We start from the raw sequence: 22,656 nt of genomic DNA, 5'->3' as shown, positions 1-22,656 counted from the left end.
TTGCACAAAAGGTGGGTTCTTTTTTTTTTTTCTTATATATATACACATATATTAGCAGGGGCATTCGACGTGCGATTGTCAGCTCCGCCAGCACGATCTGACTCCTGCTAGACACAACCTCTATGTAGGCAACTGTGTAGCCTGTAAAGGTGGTCGTCAGCTCCACCAACAACGATCTGACTCCTACTAGACATGGCCCCTATGTGGATGACTGTTTAGCCTGTAGGGGTGATTCGCCAACAACAATCTGACTCATGCTAGACACAGCCCCTATGTGAGCGACTATGTAGCCTGCAGGGGTGGTCGTCAGCTCTGCCAACAACGATCTTACTTCTGCTAGACACAACCCCTATGTGGACGATTGTGTAGCCTGCAAAGGTGGTCGTCAACTCTGCCAACAACGATCTAACTCCTGCTAAACATGGCCCCTATGTGGGTGACTGTGTAGCCTGCAGGAGTGATCCACCAACAACAATCTGACTTCTGCTAGACACAACCCCTATGTGGGTGACTGTGTAGCCTGCAGGGGTGATCGTCAGCTCCGCCAACAACGATCTAACTCCTACTAGACACAACCCTTATGTAGGTGACTGTGTAGCCTGCAGGAGTGGTCGTCAACTCTGCCAATAACAATCTGACTCCTGCTAGACACAACCCCTATATGGGACGATTGTGTAGCCAGTAGGGGTGGTCATCAGCTCTGCCAACAGCGATCTGACTTCTGCTAAACACAGCCCCTATGTGGGTGACTGTGTAGCCTGCAGGGGTAGTCGTTAGCTCTGCCAACAATGATTTGACCCTGCTAGATACAACCCTTCTTCTTCTTCTTCTTCTTCTTCTTCTTCTTCTTGTTTTTTTTTTTTTTCAAAATTTTCTTCTTCTTTTTTCTTTCAATTTTTCTTCTTTTGTTTTTTTTTTCCTTCCAAGCGAAGCCGTACTTGAATTTTGGAGATGAAGCGAAGTCGCACTTGACTTGTGAAGATGAAGCGAGTCACATCAGACTTTGGAGATGAAGCGGGCCACGCCAGATTTTGGAGATGAAGCGAGCCATGCCAGACTTTGGAGATGAAGCGGGTCACGCCAGACTTTGGAGATGAAACGAGCTATGCCAGACTTTGGAGATGAAGCGAGCCATGCCAGACTTTGGAGATGGAGACATTTGAATATGGAGTCGAGCCATGCACACCGATCATGAACTCGAAGATGGAGTCGAGCCATGCACACCGACCATGAACTTGAAGATGGAGTCGAGCCATGCATACCGACCATAACTTGAATATGGAGTCGAGCCATGCACACCGACCATGAATTTGAAGATGAAGCGAAGCCATACACATTGACCTTGAACTTGAAGATGAAAGTGGAGCCATGCACACCGATCTTAAACTTGAAGATGGAAGCGGAGCCATGCACGTCGATCTTGAACTTGAAGATGGAAGTGGGCCTTGTATACTGATCTTGAACTTGAAGATGGAAGCGGGCCCTGTACACCGATCTTGAACTTGAAGATGGAGAATCATCGATGGAGCCTCTGAACTTGAAGATGGAGGATCATCAATGGAGCCTCTAAACTTGAAGATGGAGAAGCATCGACGAGACCTTTGCGATTGAGTTTAACAAAGCATCGACAAATTCTCCGCAATTAAGTTTGACAAAGCCCTAATGAATCTTTGGCAGTAAGCTTGACTTTACGACTTTGAGCATGAAGATGGAGCATCGATGAAACCTTTGAAATTGAAGATGGAGAAGCATCGATGGAGCCTCTGAACTTGAAATTGAAAGAGCATAAATGAATCCTTCGAATTTGTAGATGAGCATCGAAGAAGCCTCTGAAATTGAAGATGGAGGGAAATTGACGAAACTTCTAAACTTGAAGATGGAGGAACATCGACAAAGCCTCTGAACTTGAAGATGGAGGGGCATGCAATCCAACCCTTGAACTTGGAGACGGAGAAGCAACAATGCAAACATCAAATTTGGAGATGAAGAGGTATCAATACAACCATCGAAGTTAGAGTTGTAGAAGCAATAGTGCAACCCTCGAACTTGGAGACAGGGAAGTAGCAGTTCGACCATCAAATTCGGAGATGGAGAAACAGCGGTGCAACCATTAAAGTAGCAGTCTGAACCTCGAACTTGAAGATGAAGAAACAGCAGTGCCAACATCTTTGTAGAGGAAACAGAACTGCAACAACTTTTAGAGAAGGAGCGAAGTTGCAATGAATAATATTTTTTTAGGGAAAGCAGGGAAGTCGCACCAAACTTGAACTTCAAAAAGGGAGAAACAAAACATCCAAATTTGACTTTAAAGAGGAAGCGGTGAAGCCTCCGAACTTGACTTCAAAGAGGAATCAAAGCGCCATTCTAAGTGTGTGCTTTTAATTTACTATGCTAGCTCCTTAAAGGGATGAACATCTTCAATTCATTGTGTTGCCCCAACAGGGATGAACATCTTCAATCTGTCATGTAGCGTCATACGTAGGGTGATTGTAGTACTCTTTTTTTATGGACTAAACTTAAATTTTTTTAAGTTGCCTACGTACCCTTGAAGAAAGAAATCAAGTCATGACGTAGTTTAAATGTTTTTTTGTTTGTTGGACTGAACTTGAAGTTTAAAATTTTAAGCTGCCTACGTACTCTTGAAGAAATGGATCAAGTCATAATGTAGTTCAATAAGAATATTTTTTTTTATGCGCGACTGAACTTAAATTTCTCTAAGTTGCCTACATACCCTTTATAATGACAGTGATCAAGTCGTAACGTAGTTCGTACAAAGTTTTTTTTTAGGGCACCGTTCACATTTTAAGCTCATGCGGGCCAGAAGCATTATGTAGTTTAGGCTCTTGCGATTAGGAGATTCTTCATTTAAACTTCAGAAGCTCTAATTTCATCATAGTTTTGATCATCCTCTTCATTTATAGGATTCGTCAATATGATGAGTTTTGACTTCACTATCAAGGAACCTTCTGTACTTATGTCAACAAAAAATTTCCTCTTCATGCGTGAAGGGACACAACTGTGAATCTTTTTGTCGTTGTTTTCTTCATGGAATGACGTCGCCTTCAAGATTTTCATCCTTCCTTTATGTTGATCGCTTGTTGTCTTGAGACGATCAAAAGTGGATGCTGAAGATCGATCTTTCTTTGATGTGGATATAAGCCTTTTGAAGGCTGAAGTTCGAGTAGAAGTTGTTGTTGGATATTAGTCTTCTTCTCCTATTGTGGCCATACTCAATCTTTGAAAGACTGAAGATCGAGCACTTGAAGGCTTAATACGATCGAAGACAGAATTTCTTTGCTTCATTTCTTCTGAGTCGTTGACTTCTTCGACAGTTATATGATTGTTGCCGACTTCCACTATGCCAATAGTGTGACATGCAATAACTTCTTATACTTTCTCTGGACGATTATTGAGAAAGCTTCTGGGGAGAAATTCTGCCAAGGTTGTCGGCCATCGGAATTAAGGGAAGTCCTTGTCTTCTTTCTTAATAGGATTAGGCTTCCGTGTCATCTTTTTGCCTTTCTTTTTATGAGTCTTGTTCCTTCTTCTATAGCTTCGATAGGAACGCGACTCTTTTTGGGTGAAATTTGGCTGTCTTCTTTTTCGACGAGTCATAACTATCTACACTTCGTTGTCATCTTCAACGAGCTCATTTCTCTTTTTGGAGTTTGTTGTTTAAATCTCTTGCTGGAACCAAATAACTATAGGCTCGAAGGCTCCAAACTGGATCAGACTTTGTCTTTGAGCATGGGACACATACAGTGTTGGAACACTTGAAGTCGCCGCCACTGTAGCGTGATTTGTCTGAGCTACTTCATTCAAATCTAGCTCGATCTTCTTTTCACGAGCCAACTTCAGAATTTGTTCCTTCGGCACGAAGCACCTTTCAATTAGGTGACTAACAACCCGATGATACTTGCAGTAATTAGGATCATCTACTTTTCATGTTTGTTCCGATCGTTTGTATTTCGGCAGCTGAATAAGTTGCTTCTCTAGTAGTTGCTCCAACATATCTGCTACATCAGAGTCAGGGAATGGTTAAACCTTCTTCTGTCTTTCTTTAAGAGTTGGACAACGATTCTTGCCTTCATTGTGCCTTCTTTCAATTTTTTTTTTTTTTTTTTTTTTGTTTTCCTTTGGAGGAAAATTTCAACGGGGTCACATGAATGACCATAGATTCTTTTGTGGCACTATCCATGATCTTTTCAATGCCCTTGGCTTCATTCTTGTATTTTCTCCCTTCAAGGACTAGGAAATCGTTAGTTCCCTTGTTGGCGATGCTCAGCTCCATATCATGAGCACGTGTTACCAACTCCTCAAACGTATGAGTTTTATCCCTTGTAAGATTTAGAGAAGTTCCCAGTGCATGCCCTGAGTGCACATCTCCTGTGGATAATTCAGTGAGTCTATCTTTGCAATCCAGACTCAAAGCTCTCCATCGGTTGATGTAGTCAATGAACGACTCTTCTTTCCGCTGTTTTGTGTTCGTCAGCTCCATCATGCTAATGGTGCGCCTTGTGCTGTAGAAGCAGTTGAGGAACTCTCTTTCCAACTATTCCCAGTTGTCAACCACTTCTGGCTCCAAATCAGTATACCAATTGAAAGCATTTCCTTTCAAGGTACGGACGAACTGCTTGACTAGCTGGTCTCCTCTGGTTCCTGCATTTTCACAGGTTTCAATGAAGTGTGCAACATGTTGTTTTGGATTTCCCTTTCCATCGAACTGCTGAAACTTTGGAGGTTGATACCCAGCTGACATTCTCAGGTTATCGATTCTCTTGGTGTACGGCTTGGAGTACATAAAGGAAGACTGTGATGATCCTCCATACTAAGCCCTTATGGAGTTTATAATCATATCCTGCAGCTGTTGAATTGATAGGGTGGCGACAGAGATAGATTGTTGCAGCCGGTCTTCCTGCAAGGCAGTCTTTCCTTTGTCATTGGCTTTTATAGTTGGAGATTGACTCGATTCAGCAGTTTTTTAAGCCTGTATTTCATCTCTTAAAGCAGTGATTTCATGATCTCGTTCTTCTACAGCTTTCATTAAGAGATTTATCTTTATCTCCATCTCTGCCATGGTCAACTCAATCGTTACGTCGGTCATCATGACAGACACTACATCAAAATATGATTCTTTCTCTGATAGATCAGTAGCAGAAGCATAGTTGTCAAACAAAGGATTTCTCTGATGACGATCCCGCCTTTAGGAGATCCCATCAGCTGGTCCCAGATTTCCTCCATGATGACAGAGCTTAAGTAAGTGTTGCTTGCAATGATAGCTTTGGATGTAGATTTCTTTAGTGTTATTTGTAAATTTGTTGACTCGGATGGTGAGATAGAGATGTCCCACTAGACGTGCCAATGTGATACAATCTCTAATACATAATATTTATAGAGCTCCCTGATGGGTTTCATGGACTTAGACCTGGCCTTGATTGGCCCATGAGCCTGACGTTTGAACCTAATTTAATTAAACTTGGTTCTGGCATTTGAGCCTAATTAATTGGACTTGAGCTTGGTCTTTAGACCCAATTAACTGGACTTAGGCCTATTTTGACATTTTAGACCCACATTAAGCTCATAATTGGGCATAACTAAACCAACGCCCAAATTATAACATCAAATTGGTCAAAATTAATTTTACTCAATGGACGTCAATGACGAAAACACAGAATTTTATTTCGGAATTCCATCATTAATTTAGCAAATGACATGGTGGTCCGTGATTGATCCAAAATTTCTCCTCCAACACAGATAATTCAAATATAGATGTAATATTTGTTGGATATATATACAATATATTCTCACATATATTGGATTCGAAGTATACTAATACAACTCCAACTTCCTAACTTCTTGGGCCAAACATACCCTAAAATACATATCTTTAACCAATGGATTAAAAGGTTAAATCTCTCTACTCCATGACTTGATGAACTAAAAAAAATACAAATTTGGATGGGAAATCATATAATAAATGAAAATGTATTTTAGGGGTTAATAAACAGCAAATTTTTATTCAAGCAAAAGTGCTGCACCCTGACCAAATTCCCGCCTCCCCTGTAGCATTACAGATTAAAATTTAAACAAGTTGATAGGACTAGATACAGCCTTTCTCGTATCAATTGAGGAAACCAAAAGAATCGACCAACCTTGAGGGTTAAGAAAAAAGAAAAACCAAAAGAATCGACCAACCTTGAGGGTTAAGAAAAAAGAAAAAATCAACTCTAAAAGATTTATCATCATGCAGCATTTTGCATCAAAGCAAATGGTATCGTTTCGTCAATCTAAGACGATGAAAATCAGTACTCATTTTTTAGAATTAGCACCAAACTTTGAGATGAGAAGAATTTTCTCATTTTCTATTGGTGCAACTTCAGAAAAGAACGGTCTTCTGTGCAGTTCTTTTGTCGTTTTAGTTTTGTATACTTAACAGAGAGAAGGTGGATGGACGAATCAACAGCAAGAAACTGGAAATGTAGCCTCCCCACGCCTTTGAGTCTTTGGCTTGTTACATTATATCTGAGTGGTCTGCAGAGTTTGAAAATTTGTGGTTAATAAAACAAAAAATTTATGTCCCATTAATAAATATTTGATTTTTGGTTTTTGAAAATTAAATCTATAAACATCACTCTTACTTGTCTAGATCTTAGGAGCATTTCAAAATCAAAGCAAAAGTTTGAAAACTAAATAAAAAGTTGCTTTTATTATTGAGAATTGGCTCTATGAATATAAATGTTTAGATAGGAAATATGAAAATCATGAGAAAAAAATTGATGACAAAACAAGCACAATTTTAAAAAATGAAATGGTTACCAAATGGGGGTTTAGTATTGCATAAGAAATATAATGATAAAAAGTCATTACTTACCAAAACATTTTTTATGTCAGATAAAGGCTTCATTGGTGGCCCAAATACGTTAATCATCTCACCCGGTTTCTCATCTCTATTGCTCCTATTGGTGCACTTTCCAAGCGCACAGCCACATAATGTGCCACAGCTTCTTCCAGTTGATCGGCATTTGCACTTCGTTGTCTTGCACAGTGACTTCTTACTGCAAGAGCAGCATTCTGCCTTTGCAGTTCTCTTTGTCACAACGTCGAACCCTTGCTGATCTTCTCCAGCTGTATCGAATTGCTCGAATAGATTATTACTGCCAACGCTAGCAGAGGTTTGAGCGGAATCGTCCTGATGACTTAGAATTTTCAAATATCAGAAGGTAATCATAAAACTCGATGAAAAGTTTAAGAATCCATATCAAGTTTTATGCTTAATATTCCATAGTTCATATGAAATGGGCAGGGAATGGAAGCTATGATAAAGCTCGAGAAAAAACAAGTCTGCAAGCCCAAATGCACTGACCTTTGATGTATCCTTGTGAGTCTTGTTGACCTTCTGAATTTGCATTTGGTTAAACAAACTACTCAATACCACCATTTGTTCCTTTAGTTCGTTCATATCTTGATTGTTCTCCAATATGTTGACATCAGTCTCCTGTGATGGGTACCTTGAGAAACAGAAATGAAAAGGTCAAGAAAATTCTGGAGAAGTGTTGAGGATCCCACATCGGTAAAACGAAAAGACCTCACAATTTAAATGAGATATATGGGCTACTACTCTTCATATATGGGCTACTACTCTCAGGAAGCTCAAACGGGACATTCGGTCCAAAATAAAATAAAATTATGATCAGATCCAGGAATGAACCTCAAAGAGACAATATCTTGAAGAGGAATGTTGAGAATCTCACATTAAAAAAATGAAAGGACCTCGCAATGTTTATAAGTTATATGGACTACTCTATTCATAGTCAATTAGTTTTGAGATGAAACAAAAGTAGTAGGTCCAGCTAGAACACAACATTTCAAAACATTTACCCTGATCTTTCTTGCTTCAGCACATCTGCTTCTTCCTGAAGTTTAGCAATCTCCTTATCCTTCCTAACCACAGAAATTTGTAATTTAAACATCAAACGTCAAGTTAAATGCAGATAATTAAACATAACAGTCGCTGATTCCTCAGAAATTAATTAAAAGAATAAATTGCTGCGTTTAACTAACTAATGAGAATGTCATTGCAGAAAGAAGATAAATGGTTTATCTTTTACTTCATAATCCAAATGACTAGAAGTTTCAAGCATGCATAACAGCATTAATCAAAATACTTGTATAATATTTCATCTGCAAGTTATAAGTCCTGGTCAAATGGAATAGGGCGGTTACCAAATTGGATGCATCATAAAACACATCGAAATTATTTTTTACTTTGATCAAATATCAATTCTCACATTTACTTCTAATAGCTGGAAAGAACAATATTTTCAGAGAAAACCATTTAGCTCTATTCTCCTCCTTGTATTTACTCTATTAGAAGTTTGAACCACATGAGGTAAAATTCCAGGATTTGGTTATAACTCACGAGTCACGGCCAACAAAAAAAACACTTGCTATAAGCGTGCCTTAAATTTGAATCACTTTGAAAAATATATATATAGAGAGAGAGAGAGAAGCATTACACTTTTAGCATGCATGGAACCACGAGTAAGAATTGCCTTTATCCTTCACCATTTACCCGGTTACCAAAGTTTACACAAACAGAAGGAAAATTAATCCTTCATAATAAATAATTTACGACAGTTAACCCAACAAATTTGAGCATAGCTTAGTGAATAAGATAGATACCAATTACCATCACAAAAGTTGTGATAGGAATCCGGTTCACTTGCACAAGAAATAACACAAACACACTCCACAACCAAACACCCAACTCCAATAATCTGGGTATTCAGACTTCCCCTGAGACATAGCATTAACCAACTAGTAATAATATTCAAACAAGAGTCTCTAACTCAGAAATACAAGATAGTAAGCAAAGACAATAGGAAGCATAAAGAAAAGGATAACCAACAATTCGAGAGGCCGTCTCTCCCATGAGTTTCACTTTAAAAACATTCCTGCTACTCTCCCTTCCCAAAACCCTACAAATACCCCAAATCACTCGTCCCCTCCTTCTGTACATAGCTCCACTACACGATGCCGCCCTCTAACGGTTTGTTTCTCCCGTGGTCCCTCCTTGCTGGTCCCCTCCCTATATTTCAGTGTCCACACTTCCTCTTTTACCCCTCTTCCTCTCATATACCTTCATAATTGGAGGCCTCACATTAGACATTACCCCTGTCTGAAAATTCACCTTGTCCTCATGGTGAGTGTTTGAAAATTGGCTTTTCGTAACTTCCATGCTTCCCATGTAGCATCACTTTCCGGTTGGTTAGTCCCCATTACTTGCTCTAGCTCCACATTCCACTCAAACTCTTCAGTCAACATTGAGGCTTCTTTTTGAACTACCGTATCTGTAGCTACTGCCTTCTTAAGTTGAGAGACATGAAAAACATCATATATGGTCGCAGTCGAGGGTAATGCTAAACGATAAGCTACTGGTCCAATTCTTTCTACTATTTCATACAGCCCAGAATATCTTGGAGATAGCTTCTAACAGCACTTCCTTGCCAAGGATTTCTGTTTGTACGGTCTAATTTTCAGGAACACATGACTGCCTACTTCAAATTACACTTCCCTCCTTTTTCTGTTGGCATATTTGCACATCCGATTATGGGCTAGCACCAGCTGTTCTTTCAACTTCAACAATGCTAGGTCTCGTTCAATCAGCTATTGCTCTAACGTACAGTGAGGAGTTTTTCAATCAGCTATATGCTAAACGATAAGCTACTGGTCCAATTCTTTCTACTATTTCATACAGCCCAGAATATCTTGGAGATAGCTTCTAACAGCACTTCCTTGCCAAGGATTTCTGTTTGTACGGTCTAATTTTCAGGAACACATGACTGCCTACTTCAAATTACACTTCCCTCCTTTTTCTGTTGGCATATTTGCACATCCGATTATGGGCTAGCACCAGCTGTTCTTTCAACTTCAACAATGCTAGGTCTCGTTCAATCAGCTATTGCTCTAACGTACAGTGAGGAGTTTTTCTATATCCATATGCGATAATCAGAGGAGGTTGTCGCCCAAATACAACACTAAACAGAGTAGTGTTCACTAATATATGAAAATTGGTATTATACCACAACTCCGCCCATGCTGGCCAGCTTTCCCACTTCTTGGATTGTTCATCGCAGAAACACCTCAAATAAGTTTCTAGACATTTATTGACAATCTCCGTCTGCCCATCCATTTGTGGGTGAAATGCAATGCTCTTCCTCAATTTGGTTCCTTGGATTGCAAATAACTCACTCCAGAACAAGCTCACAAAATTTTTATCTCGGTCTGAAATGATTGATCTGGGAAACCCGTGATGCTTCACCACTTTCTTATGAATTCAGCTACTACTTGCTTGTTGTAAACAGGTGTTTAACGCAATGAAGTGGCTATATTTGCTTAACTTGTCCACTACCACCATAATCACATCCTTCCCTATTGACTTGGGCAATCCCTCAAAAAAGTCCATCGAAATGTCCTCCCAAACTCTATCAAAAATAGGCGGGGGTTGAAGTAAGCCGACTGGGGCTAATGCCTCCTTCTGACGTATCGTGCATTTTCCCACATATGCCTGCACATCCTTCTTCATTCCTTGCCAAAAGAGCTTCCCTATCATTCTCTTATAGGTCCTCAAATATACCGAATGACCCCATCACAAAATCATGAAACATGCGTAATAGGGTTGGAATCAGGGAAGAGTGTTTAGAAATTATTAACCTACTTTTGTATAACAGCTTCCCCTGTTTCAACGAGTATTTGGGGTGGTCGTCTGGATCGTGGCTTATCTCCCTAACTATTTTCTTCAATTCTGAATCCTCGTTCACCTCTTCCTAGATTAGGTCCACAACTAATATATGATGTGTCGAGAACATGTTGAGAGATACCTCCTCCTTCGCTCTCGGTCCCTTTGGATCCACTTTCCTCGATAGAGCATCTGCAGCTTTATTATTTAGTCCTGGTTGGTACAAGATTTCGAAGTCATACCCCATTAACTTGGTTAGCCACCTCTGGAAATCCGGTTGTACTTCTCTTTGTTCTAATAGGTATTTTAATGCCCGTTGATCTGATATGGCAGTGAAGCATTTCCCCAACAAATAATGTCTCCATTTTTGCATGGCTGGGACCACTGCCATTAACTCCCTCTCGTACAGAGATTTAGCTTGAGCTCTAGCTGATAGTGTTTGACTGAAATAGGCAATTGGTTTGCCCTCTTGGGTTAAGACTGCTCCTAGCCCTATTTCGGATGCATCCGTCTCAATGATAAATGGTTTGTCGAAATCCAGTAAAGCCAACACCAGTAGGGTAGTCATTATCTTCTTCAATGATTCAAAGGCTTGCTCTGCCTCTTCGTTCCATTGGAACGCATTTTTATGCAATAACTGGTGTAACATTGAGTGATTTTGCTATAGTTCTTCACAAATTGTCAATAGTACCCGATCAACCCTAGGAAACTTCTGAGTTCCCTCTTATTCTTCGGTCTGCTCCATTCGATCATGGTTTGTATCTTTTCTCTTTCAGCTTCTACTCATTCTGAAATCCAATGGCCGAGATATTGGATTTTGGGTTGACCAAAAACACATTTCTTCTCATTCACGGATAATTGATTTACATTTAATACCTCAAATACCATGCCAAGATGCTTCATATGCATATCCCAATCAGGGTTGTACACCAAAATGACATCGAAAACAACACACACCTTCGGAGAAAAGGTCGAAAAACTTGGTTTATTAGTGATTGAAATGTTGTTGGAACATTCGTTAGCCCAAAAGGCATAACTAGAAATTCGTAGTGCCCTTCGTGAATTCGGAAAGCAATCTTAGGCACGTCTCTTCCTTCATTCTGATCTGATGATACCTAGACCTCAAGTCTAATTTCGAATACACCATTGATCCATGTGGTTCATCCAGTAGCTCTTCTATCACCAGCATTGGGAATTTGTCCAGGACTGTTGCACAATTTAAATGCCTATAATCAACATAGAATCGCTAGCCCCCATCTTTCTTCCTTACCAATAAAACAGGGCTTGAGAAAGGGCTATTACTGGTTCCGATGATGCCCGTGATCAACATATCATTCACTAGTCGTTCGATTTCTTCTTTCTGGATATACGCATACTTGTATGGTCGGACATTAATAGTATTCTGCCTTTCCTTAAGCATGATGCAATGATTGACCTTCCTCTTTGGAGGTAACCCGATGGGTACTTGAAAAATCACTTTGTATTCCTCTATCAATTCACAAATGTCTTTATCCATTACGGTCGACTCATGAAACTTTCCATCACCCCCAAATTCAGTATCTTCTTCTATCTGCATTTTTTGGAATTCAATAAGGAACCCTTGATCCTCTTCCTCCCATGTCTTGGTCATCATTTTTAGACTTACTTCTGCCCGAGTCAACGACAGGTCTCCTTTTATAATCACCTTGGTATCTCCTTTGGTGAATGTCATCGTCATACCCGTCCAGTCCACTCCCACATGACCCATCGCGTGTAACCATAATAACCCCAAGATCACATCAACATTACCTATTTCCAGTGTCAAAAAATCAGTTGTAATTGTGACGGAAGGCATGATTAAACTTACCACTTTACACACTCTCTTCCCCTGCATTGTAGTGCCGTTGCCAATTACCACCCTATAGTTCGATGTCTCAATTAGTGGCAACTCCAATTGGGTCACGATTCTCTGATGGACGAAATTATGAGTAGCACTGCAATCGATCATCACTACTACCTCGATTCCCTCTTAATATTTCCTTTTACCTTCATGGTTCTTGGAGCGGAAAAACCTAACATCATCCGTAGCGCTAATTCCCTAGTTTCTACTGCCTCAGTGGCCTCATTCTTCACTTCTTCAATCTCATGTGCTGCTTCCGGTTCGTTGTCACCCTGTCCTGTAATCAACAACATCAATTCTCACCTTTCCTTGGTTTTACATCGGTGGTCCACAAAGTATGTCTCGTCGCACCGATAGCAACGACCTTTATCCCACCAGGCCTAGAATTCAACATCGGACCATGGCTTTATGGAAGGGTTTCTTTTCACCGTTCCCCCTTTCTCTGGTAATATCACACTTTTCATCGCCCCCACCTTTGGGCTTCCACCTGTATTGGGCTTATTATAATTCACTTGGGCCTGACTTGCACTTGGGCCCCCTTTCTCCATCTCGTCCATCGACCATTTGGATCATCAAGTTCCAATCCTCCACTAACTGGGCTTTGTGAATAATTTCCTCTAGGCTTGGGGTCTTCGACTGATCACTTCAGCCTTAATCGTCACTTCAGCCTTAATCGTCGAATGGAGCCCATTCAAGAAAGTTGTTTCTAACACGTTCTTTGTCTCCACCGACAACGGAGTTGTCGCCATTTCAAATCTTTTCCGGTAATCAGCTACTGTCGTTTCCATTTTCAAATTCCACAATCAAGATAATCACATTCCTTCTACAGACACCCGAAAGCGATCTAGTTGTTGGGTTTTGAAATCTTCCCAACTCACAAACTTCCGGCGGTTATTCACCCACCGGTGCCAGTCGACTTCGTCTTGCCCAAAACTAATCACCGATACTCTGATCTTCTCTTCATCAGTCAACTCGTGTATCTCGAAATACCTTTAGGCTCAAAATATCCACGCGACCGAATTCTCTCCACTGAAGATCGGCATCTCAATCTTTTTTATCTTCCTTTTTCCGAACTCGCAACTAACTCCTTTGCCCGAGACTTTTTTCTTCACCATTCCCTGTTTTCTTCATGTTGGAGCTTTCGATTGACTCGGTACACACCTCCTTCCCCTTACTAATCGACATTTCGTTCATATCGTTCGAGAGCTTCTCCAGTATTTTGTTCATATTAAGCAGCGTCTCCTTGATGCTCTACATTTCCTTCTCGATTCCTTCCATATGTTCCTCCAACTTTCTCTGTGCCATGGCCCGTGTCTGTCCCAGCTATGAACGTACTCTAATACCAAATGTTAGGAATCCGGTTCATCTACACAAGAAATAACACAAAAACACTCCAACCAGACACCCAACTCCAATAATCAGGGTATTCAGACTTCCCTGAGATATAGCATTAACCAACAACTAGTAATAATGTTCAAACAAGAGTCTCTAACTCAAAAATACGTGATAGTAAGCAAAGACAATAGGAAGCATAAAGAAAAGGATAATCAACAATTCGAGAGGCCGTCTCTCAAGAGTTTCACTCTAAAAACATTCCTGCTACCCTCCCTTCCCAAAACCCTACAAATACCCCAAATCACTAGTCCCCTCCTTCCGTACATAGTTCCACTACATGCAACCCGTACTCTAACGGTTTCTTTCTCCCATGGTCCCTTCTTGCTGGTCCCCTCCCTTTATTTCAGCGTCCACACTTCCTCTTTTACCCCTCCTCCTCTCATATACTTTCATAATTGGACGCCTTACAAGTTGATAGCATGATCCCACCCCACAATCATTGATTTTTTTTTTAAAAAAAAAAAGAAAAGTTACTATTATTTATCAAAAAAGCACTGGATTCAGTATTAAAGCACAGATTCATAACATCTGAAAATGCAAAACAGATCAATTCAGAAATTAATGAGGAAATGAGCTAAGCACAAGAACCAACTATGATAAAATGTAAATTTTGAATTCATCAACAAGTGGTAACAACAAATTTAAAGGAAAGAAAGCATCAAATACTCACTCTTCTATTTGATGCTCATACTGGGAACATAACTCATGTAACCTCGCTGTGACTTCAAATTCATTCTCAACATACTGCACAAATTTCATGCAGTTAGACAAAAATTACCATAGATGCAGTCTTGACTTCTTAATTCAATCCTTTTCTTTACATCCAATAATGTTTAATGGTTTTGCCGTAAAACAATCCTTTTTTACATCCACATGGATTACAGTAAGGAACAGAAACTTAATCCAAAAGTTCAAAGAGGTACGTTAAAAAGGTACACATTACAAACAATAAGTCCCTTAACAGAAAAGGGGCATCGACTTTTGGAAAGAAGTGGAAAGTTCCATCAAAACAAATGTCTTTTTATAGAATCGCAAAATACTAAATGCTTGGTAAACTATTGCATTACCCTTCATCAATCATTATTATCATTAGCAAAATGGTCCTCAACTTTTAGATGTTGTCTTTAAAGTTTCATGTTCACAGAAATGCGGAGATGTTGCAGTAAAAGCTTATAATGTACTCATTTCAACTAAAGTTGTTGATGTTGCATCCTATAGAATAAAAACTGCCACATGCGTTGTTTTTCTTAATTTTAATCTCATATAGTGGCAGATAAGAAAAAAAACATATTCAAGCACTAAGAACGCCACAAAGGCAACTTTAAACTAGACCAAGAATCCAAAAGTTAACTATACCGAAATATGATAATCAACAGAAATTATTTTTTATTACTCTACAAAAAACAGAAGTTAATTTTATTAATAGCAATGATAAACAAACCCTTCCAAAAATTTCAAAGACAATAAATAAATGAATAAAATAACGATTAGAAGCTTTAAAAGAAAAACAATAGTTTAAATTTAAATTTTGACAGAATATAAATTTATTTGCAGCTATGCACCAACAAAAACTATCATGCAATCTAGGACTGCAAAGTTATGACAAGCTAATCCATCCACAAATTGTTAAAACAAAAATTTGAAAACAAGGGATTCAAAATATTGAAGTGTTCTAATTTATGTATTCGGTAGCAAATTTAGAAACTATATCTCTAGTCAATCCAAACAATTGTTCAAAATGTATTTGATAATTTATTAATAAATTATAAAAAAATAGTTTCAGTTACTAACTAAATATTAGGTTGAATCTCCACTACTTTTAGTTAATTTATGAACATGTTTTATGCTAGACATTTTGTATAATTATTATTTTACAATATCATATAGCTTAAGATATATTATATCAAACATTTTAATTTGAAAAAAAATAAAATTAGTTTATACGTGAAGTATTTTAGTTATCCGAGTTTTCATCTAATTATGTATTTTACATTTCCAAATTCATAAGCTGGATACACCAAAAACAATGTTTTCTGAATTTCTACTACTGGAATCAAAGAATCCAAAAACAGTTTTTTTTTCAAGAAATGAATATGTCAAATAGATATTCACTGTATCCATTTGATTAAGTGAATCTAAAAACATAAAATAAAATTCAGATTGCATGCCAAATCAAACAGACTCTAGGTGATTGAATCATACATAGACACACGAACATAAAGCTCAAATTCCACAAGTTACCTGCGTAGAAGTAATGTTTCTATGTTTAGCACCTCCACCTGCATATGGTAGTCCAAAAAGAAGAAAAACAAGTCAGTATGGTTAGTAGGGAAACAAACTTGATAAAAATGTTGTGCTTTAACCTGCTCTTCTTTGTGCAGAAGTCCTTCTAGATTCCAATAGGTTTCGCATCCTTTTCATAACTTCAGAAGCTTCCTCGGTCTTCCGTTGCAAAACCTTGAGAGAAAAAATTACAAAACATTTAACAAAATGAAGTTCTAAAAAAAAAAAATTAAATTAAATTAAATTAAAAGTTGGGGAACATAATAGATCAACTAAAAAAAATATATGATTTACCATCTTCAGTCTCTGGTTTGAAGTTATGAGCTTATTCATCTCATGCTCATTTCTTCTGTTTTCTCTCTTAAGCTGACGGCATATACAGAAATATTGTTAGAACAATAAATTTGGTTACAAATATTCAGTCTAGGGGGAAATTGATACATGGATATCAATAGCAGAGATAAATCCATAATATAAATGTCTTAACTTGGTGGCAGATTTGTAAAGTGTATAAAATCATCAATTAAATTGCAGATACTCAATTTAATGGAAACATGTACAGTCCAGTTAAAAAAATGAACAATTGTATGGTATGTATTTAGCATACCTGAAGTATTTCCTTTTCCAATGAACCTTTATATAATCTGAACTGCACAGACTCTAGCTTCATCTTACATTGCAGTTGAACCTAAACGAAACTTTTCCATTAACAATTGACGTAGACAAATAGAACAACGAAGAGCTTTACATTAAGCATGAACAATATAGCAGTGATATTTTACCTTCTGTGCCTTCAAACTCATGATCTCAAGATCTGAGTGTTTCGTTGCTTCATCGCCTCTTTGCCTTCTGGTTGAAAGCTGAGATTGAACATCTAGTTTCTTCTTCAGTTCTGTAACCTGCGAGAGTTTAATATGGTACTAGTTAATTGCATGATAATCAACATGTGACAATAAGAAATCACGTTTCACCTGATCTTCAAGGACATCCAACTTCTGAATATAACCTTCTCTGATCTTTTTAGCACTATTTGCAGCACTTGATGTAGCGACTTCTAGTTTGTCTTTTAGATCCTTAATTTCCTTCTGCCAATTTTCAGATGCAGAAAAGTGAGAAGCAAAGGCCATGTGCTTCATTGCAACGATAAAGTATAGAAATGAGCAACAAACACGTTCTCTCTCTCAAGACCAAAAATTATCTAAAAATTACTAACATATGCTCTTCTCCTGACAATTTTTTCTCCTTTGCAATAGTAATACGAACTGATCGTTCTCATCAATTTAACCCCATTGAAAGAAGCGGAAGATCAAGTAATCAAAATAATCCATACAAAATAGGCAAATCGTAATTTGTTGAACTAGAATAACAAAAATGAAGTCATATCTAATTCCAGATCCTGAACAAGAACGATATTGGACGTCATCTCATTCTCAGTTTAACTGCTGCAAGATAGATGAATGTTAATAGCGCAGTAATGTTTCCTCATCCTCAACTATAAAAATTGGAGAACCGCTGATTTTTCGTAGAAAATCATTCGCTAGAAATCAATAACAGGAGAAAGTCAGTGGATCTTTTCTTCTCATAACGTATGACTCTCTAGCTTCCTGAGTTTGTTTATTTCATTATCAATGTACATTACATCAAACAAATGGAACATTAATCCCATTGTTTACTCTCAAAATTCTGTGCGATTAAAAGGATAACAACCTGAAACGCTTCATTTTCACGCGTGAGCTCGCGAATTCTCTTTTCGTAGTCTTTACTGTCCGTAGCCGATGTGACTGAGGATGACGAGACATCGGCTTCGCCGGAATGCTTCGATTGACGGGTTGTTTTCCTCATTTTCAGCCGCCGGCAGGTTATTTGAGGCAATGGATCGGTAAGAAATAGAAACTGAAAGCCCTAATCGGCCACTCACCTCGCTAGCAGCGGAGTGCGGACACAGAGTTGTCCGTTGTGAGGTGAAAGAGGGATTTGAAAGATTTTGATTTTTTGCTTTCACTGATCTTTTTATTACACTTTTGAGAGATGATGGTGTTGATTGAATTTTGCGAGGGAGGGAAATTGGCTCAAATTCAATTTCTGCCACGTCACAGTTTGTGTTTCCTCATACACGTGCCACTCCCAACGGATGACGGGAGATGCAAAAAAATAAATAAATAAATTTCACTTTTGCTAAAATTATTATTTATTTTATCCTTAAAATTTAAAACTTATCATGTAATCGAGGAGCACAATAGAAATACAAATATGAAGTAAATATAATATAATAATATTAAATATATAAAATAAAATAATTAAAAATATAGAATAACTAAAATTATAAAATTGGATAATATGTAAATTAGTGGAATTCACACAAATGTATGTGTAATTTTAAGATCTATCAAATGCCGCTATTTATAGGCAAAGTAGGATGTGGACTTACATGGACACCAAACATGAATAATTACAAGATACATGGACAATATGAAAGGTGACACATGGTTTTGAGACACTAAGCAATGAGCGTCTATTTATTATTATAATATTCATAATACTCTCCCTTAGATCCCATATATACATACATATATATATATATATATATATATGAAATGTGCCTCGTTAAAACCTTACTAAGAAAAACTCAATGGGAAAAAACACTAGTGAAGGAAAAAGAGTACTTATTTCATATGATACATACCCCTAAAATGAAGACAATATATTTACTCCCCCTCACAAAAACATCACTTAAAATCTTTGAGTCGCCACATTCCAATGTCGTGCACCAATTTTTCAAAATTTGTAGTTGCTAATGCCTTTGTAAATAAGTCTGTCAGGTTATCCTTCAAACAAATTTTTTGTATAGTGATATCGTCATTTTCTTCAAGATCATAAGTATAGAAAAGTTTCGGTGAAATATGCTTTGTTTTATCTTCTTAAATATATCTTCCTTTGATTTGGACTATGCAAGTTGTGTTGTCTTCGTATAATATTGTTGAAAGATTTTTATTAGAAGACAAGTCACACGTTTCACGAATGTGCTGTGTCATTGACCCTAACCATACACATTCTTGACTAGCCTCGTGAATTGCAAGAATTTCAGCATGATTTGAGGAAGTGACCATTATAGTCTGTTTCACCGATCGCCATGATATAGTAGTTTATCCACATGTGAACAGATAACCTGTTTGAGATCTAACTTTGTGTGGATAAAATAAATATCCAGAATCTGCACAATCAATTAGATCAAAATATGATTTATTTGAATAAAACAAACTCATATCAATTGTTCCTCAGAGATAACGGTGTATACGTTTAATTTCGTTCCAATCTTTTTGTAGAAGAAGAACTATATCTGGCTAATAAATTTACTGAACGTGCAATATTTGTTCTTTTGTTATTAGCAAGATACATAAGTGCACCAATTGCACTAAGATATGGTACTTCAGGACCAAGAAGTTCTTCATTATCTTCTCGAGGTCGAAATATATCTTTTCTTTATATCCAATGAACGGACTTCCATTGGAATATTTAAAGATGTGTTTTGTCCATATAAAATCTTTTCAAAAATTTTCCTGTATAAGTTGACTGATGAATAAATATTTCATCTGCTAAATGCTCGATTTGCAAACCAAGGCAAAATTTTATTTTCTGAGATCTTTCATCTCAAATTCTTTTTTAAGATATTCTATTGCCATCGAAAGTTCCTCAGGAGTCCAATTATATTCAAGTCATCAGCATATACAGTTATAATAACACATCATGATTATGATTTATTTATAAAAATACACAAACATATTGGATTATTTTGATATCCTTCTTTTAATAAATATCCACTCAGGCGATTGTACCACATTCGTCCTGATTGTTTCAATCCATATAGTGATCTCTGTAATTTTATTGAATATCATTCCCGGGAATTTGATGTATATGTTTCAGGTACCTTAAATCCTTATGAGATTCTCACATAAATATCATTATCAAGATATCCATATAAATATGTTGTGACTACATCCATAAGATGCATATCCAGACTTTTATACACAGTCAAGCCAATTAAATATCTTAGTTGTCACACCCCACCCTGAGCCCGAGAGGAGGCGTGAGGGACCTTTTGTGATACCTACTGCCCATCTCTACCTTACTACTTTTAGTAAATTTTAAGTCAATAAGATAAACAACAACTAATTAAGTATGCCTATTTTATTACAACAATGTAACGTTTATCCAACTCCAAGACTTAACTACAAAATTTACAACAACAACTCTTAACAACCCCGGAAGTGTAACTGTGACTTGTGGCAGACCTTGACCTTAGCAGTACCCCGGAATTCCCCACCTTTCGCTAGCTGGGAAGAAAAACATGAAATAAAAGAATGAGCTTTACAAAGCTCAGTGAGTCATAAGCAACTTCTAGAGTCTATTTCAACTCATAAATAACAAGCATATCATATATACGAGGTTAATGCTCAAACCTTAGCTTTGAATAAGTCTGGTCTCAACTTCTATCTACACGCACGGTAGATAGTTAACTGTTACTAATCATAAACACTTGCTCTCTTGCGTTTCCCCTTTGTTCCCTATGTGCACATAACTCCCCGCTCATGGGCTCAGAAGCTAGGCTCGTCGGACCTCTGACCATCCCATACGATGATCCTCCCATAGGCTCAGGAACTAGACCTCTCAGTCCCCTGACCATCCCGTGAGGTTTCATTTGAGCTCAGAAACTAGGTCTATTGACCCCCTGACCATCTCGATCATATATTCTCATTCTCATGCTAATTACTCATTCATAACATAAGCATATACAATTTACTCTAAAAGATATGCTTAAGACTTAGAAGAAATTACCACTCACCTTGGTAAGGTAAGAATCTTCATTTCTAGAAGTTCCTTGATCACCTCGGGCTTCTTTTTGAACCCTAAGATCCAGATTCACTTAAAGCTCAGATTACTCATAATTCTAAGCCTTATCTCGAGATACTTGCTTTTATAAATATGCTCTAAAATGTCTCAGGAAGCTTACCTTAAAATCTTAGCTCAGAACTCCCAGTGGTCTGGCTAGAATCCTAAAAAAATCAAGACTGGCCCAAGCTTACCCAATAGCTCGACCCCTCTGTCTTTTCTTCACTCTCTAGCCCGATTCCTTGGAGGTTCTTCTTCAGAAACCCTACTCTGAAAACTAGACTCTCAGAGCTTCAGATGGCTTTAAAATCACTTAAAACACACGAGTATTCTGGGAGAAATCCTCGTCTCAAATTGATGCTACTTCCAGATTTCACTGCCCGAAAGCATCTCCTCCTCTTGGAACTTCATGACCAACGCATGGCCTTCATGATCAACACGTGGTTTCCTTCAAATCTACTTTCTAACACTCTTCCTTATGCTCTTTGAAGAAGATTTGGCTTGTGAATGGAAGAGACATCTTGTGGTGGTATTTATAGGTCAAAGGAAACGATCCTTATCATATTTACCAAGTCTCAATGCAAGACACCTCCTACTCTTGAAGTGTTTTCACCATGCTTTGCCACCATCTACTTCCATGCCATTCACATACTCTCATGCCACACACCTACTTGTGTTGTCTTCCTCATGCATAATACTTCCTTTGCATGAAACTTTATTCGTCCAACTCCTACTAACTCAAGTTTAATCACCTCTCGGTATAGCCATTTGTCTGGATGAGTTTATCAACCTTGTGTAACGCAAGCCTCAGCACCGCTCCATCATTTAGTCCATCCTGCAACTCATGCACATCATCGCATAGCTCCATTTTTTACTAAACATCTTGTCGTCACTTAACATCAGCCTTCTCGTTATCTCTCGTTGTAATCGTTCAATGTCTGTGTCCATCGCATAACACCAACGCCTCATCGTGTAGCTCAATCGTTTAGTAAACATCTCGATCTTAACAATCTCGCGCATAGCCTATCGCTAAGCTGTCTCGCCCATCGTTTACCTCCATCGTGTAGCACCAACGCTTTATCGTCTAACGCATCCACTCATCGCATAACGTCATCGCCTAGTGTCTGTGTCTATCGCGCAATGCCCATCATTTAGTGTTTGGCCAATCGTGTAGTGCTCACGCTCATCGTGTAGTCTATCGCTCAGTGCCCACGCATCGTTCAGCGTCTAAGCTCATTGTCTATCACCCGCTCAACACTTAACGCTATCGTGTAGTGCTATCGCATAGCGCTATCGTTTAGCCTCCTCGCTTATCGTCTAGCGCTTACATTGATAGTGTAGTGCATAACGCCTATCATATAACTCGATCGTGTAACGCCTCTCTTTACATTGCTTAGTGTCACGCGTAGTTACACTATCGCCTACTGCATCACTGAGCTCCGCGCATTTGCTACACGATTGTCTATCTCATCAC

General features: G+C 38.2%; 1 protein-coding gene across 1 annotated transcript; it reads right to left on the bottom strand.

The window, feature by feature from the left end:
• Nucleotides 1–5,997: 5,997 nt before the first annotated feature.
• Nucleotides 5,998–18,278, bottom strand: LOC120075292 (chromosome-associated kinesin-like protein). Its single transcript, XM_039028522.2, has 12 exons — nt 18,003–18,278; nt 17,267–17,380; nt 17,078–17,194; nt 16,903–16,983; nt 16,590–16,661; nt 16,376–16,469; nt 16,254–16,291; nt 14,683–14,756; nt 7,879–7,941; nt 7,364–7,508; nt 6,872–7,189; nt 5,998–6,531 (listed from the first exon to the last, which is right to left on the bottom strand). The coding sequence occupies exons 1-12, from the start codon at nt 18,135–18,137 to the stop codon at nt 6,517–6,519; spliced, it is 1,266 nt and encodes a 421-aa protein (XP_038884450.1). The 5' UTR covers nt 18,138–18,278; the 3' UTR covers nt 5,998–6,516.
• Between the last annotated feature and the right edge of the window lie 4,378 nt (nt 18,279–22,656).

Source organism: Benincasa hispida, chromosome 4 (genome assembly GCF_027475165.1).
Source record: "Benincasa hispida cultivar pf3 chromosome 4, pf3_genome.v1.1, whole genome shotgun sequence".
Classification (NCBI taxonomy): domain Eukaryota; kingdom Viridiplantae; phylum Streptophyta; class Magnoliopsida; order Cucurbitales; family Cucurbitaceae; genus Benincasa; species Benincasa hispida.
The sequence above is the reverse complement of the archived record's forward strand: the minus strand, read 5'-3'. Positions and strand labels throughout refer to the sequence as shown.

Bases quoted from the DNA above. Each gene is read 5' to 3' on its own strand.
- LOC120075292 (XM_039028522.2), bottom strand. From the start codon at position 18,137: ATGAGGAAAACAACCCGTCAATCGAAGCATTCCGGCGAAGCCGATGTC. The intron at 16,662-16,902 runs GTATGCTAAATA...ATATGCCGTCAG, and splicing joins TGGAAAAGGAAATACTTCAG to CTTAAGAGAGAAAACAGAAG. The intron at 7,942-14,682 runs GTGAGTATTTGA...TTCTGTGGTTAG, and splicing joins TATGAGCATCAAATAGAAGA to GAAGGATAAGGAGATTGCTA.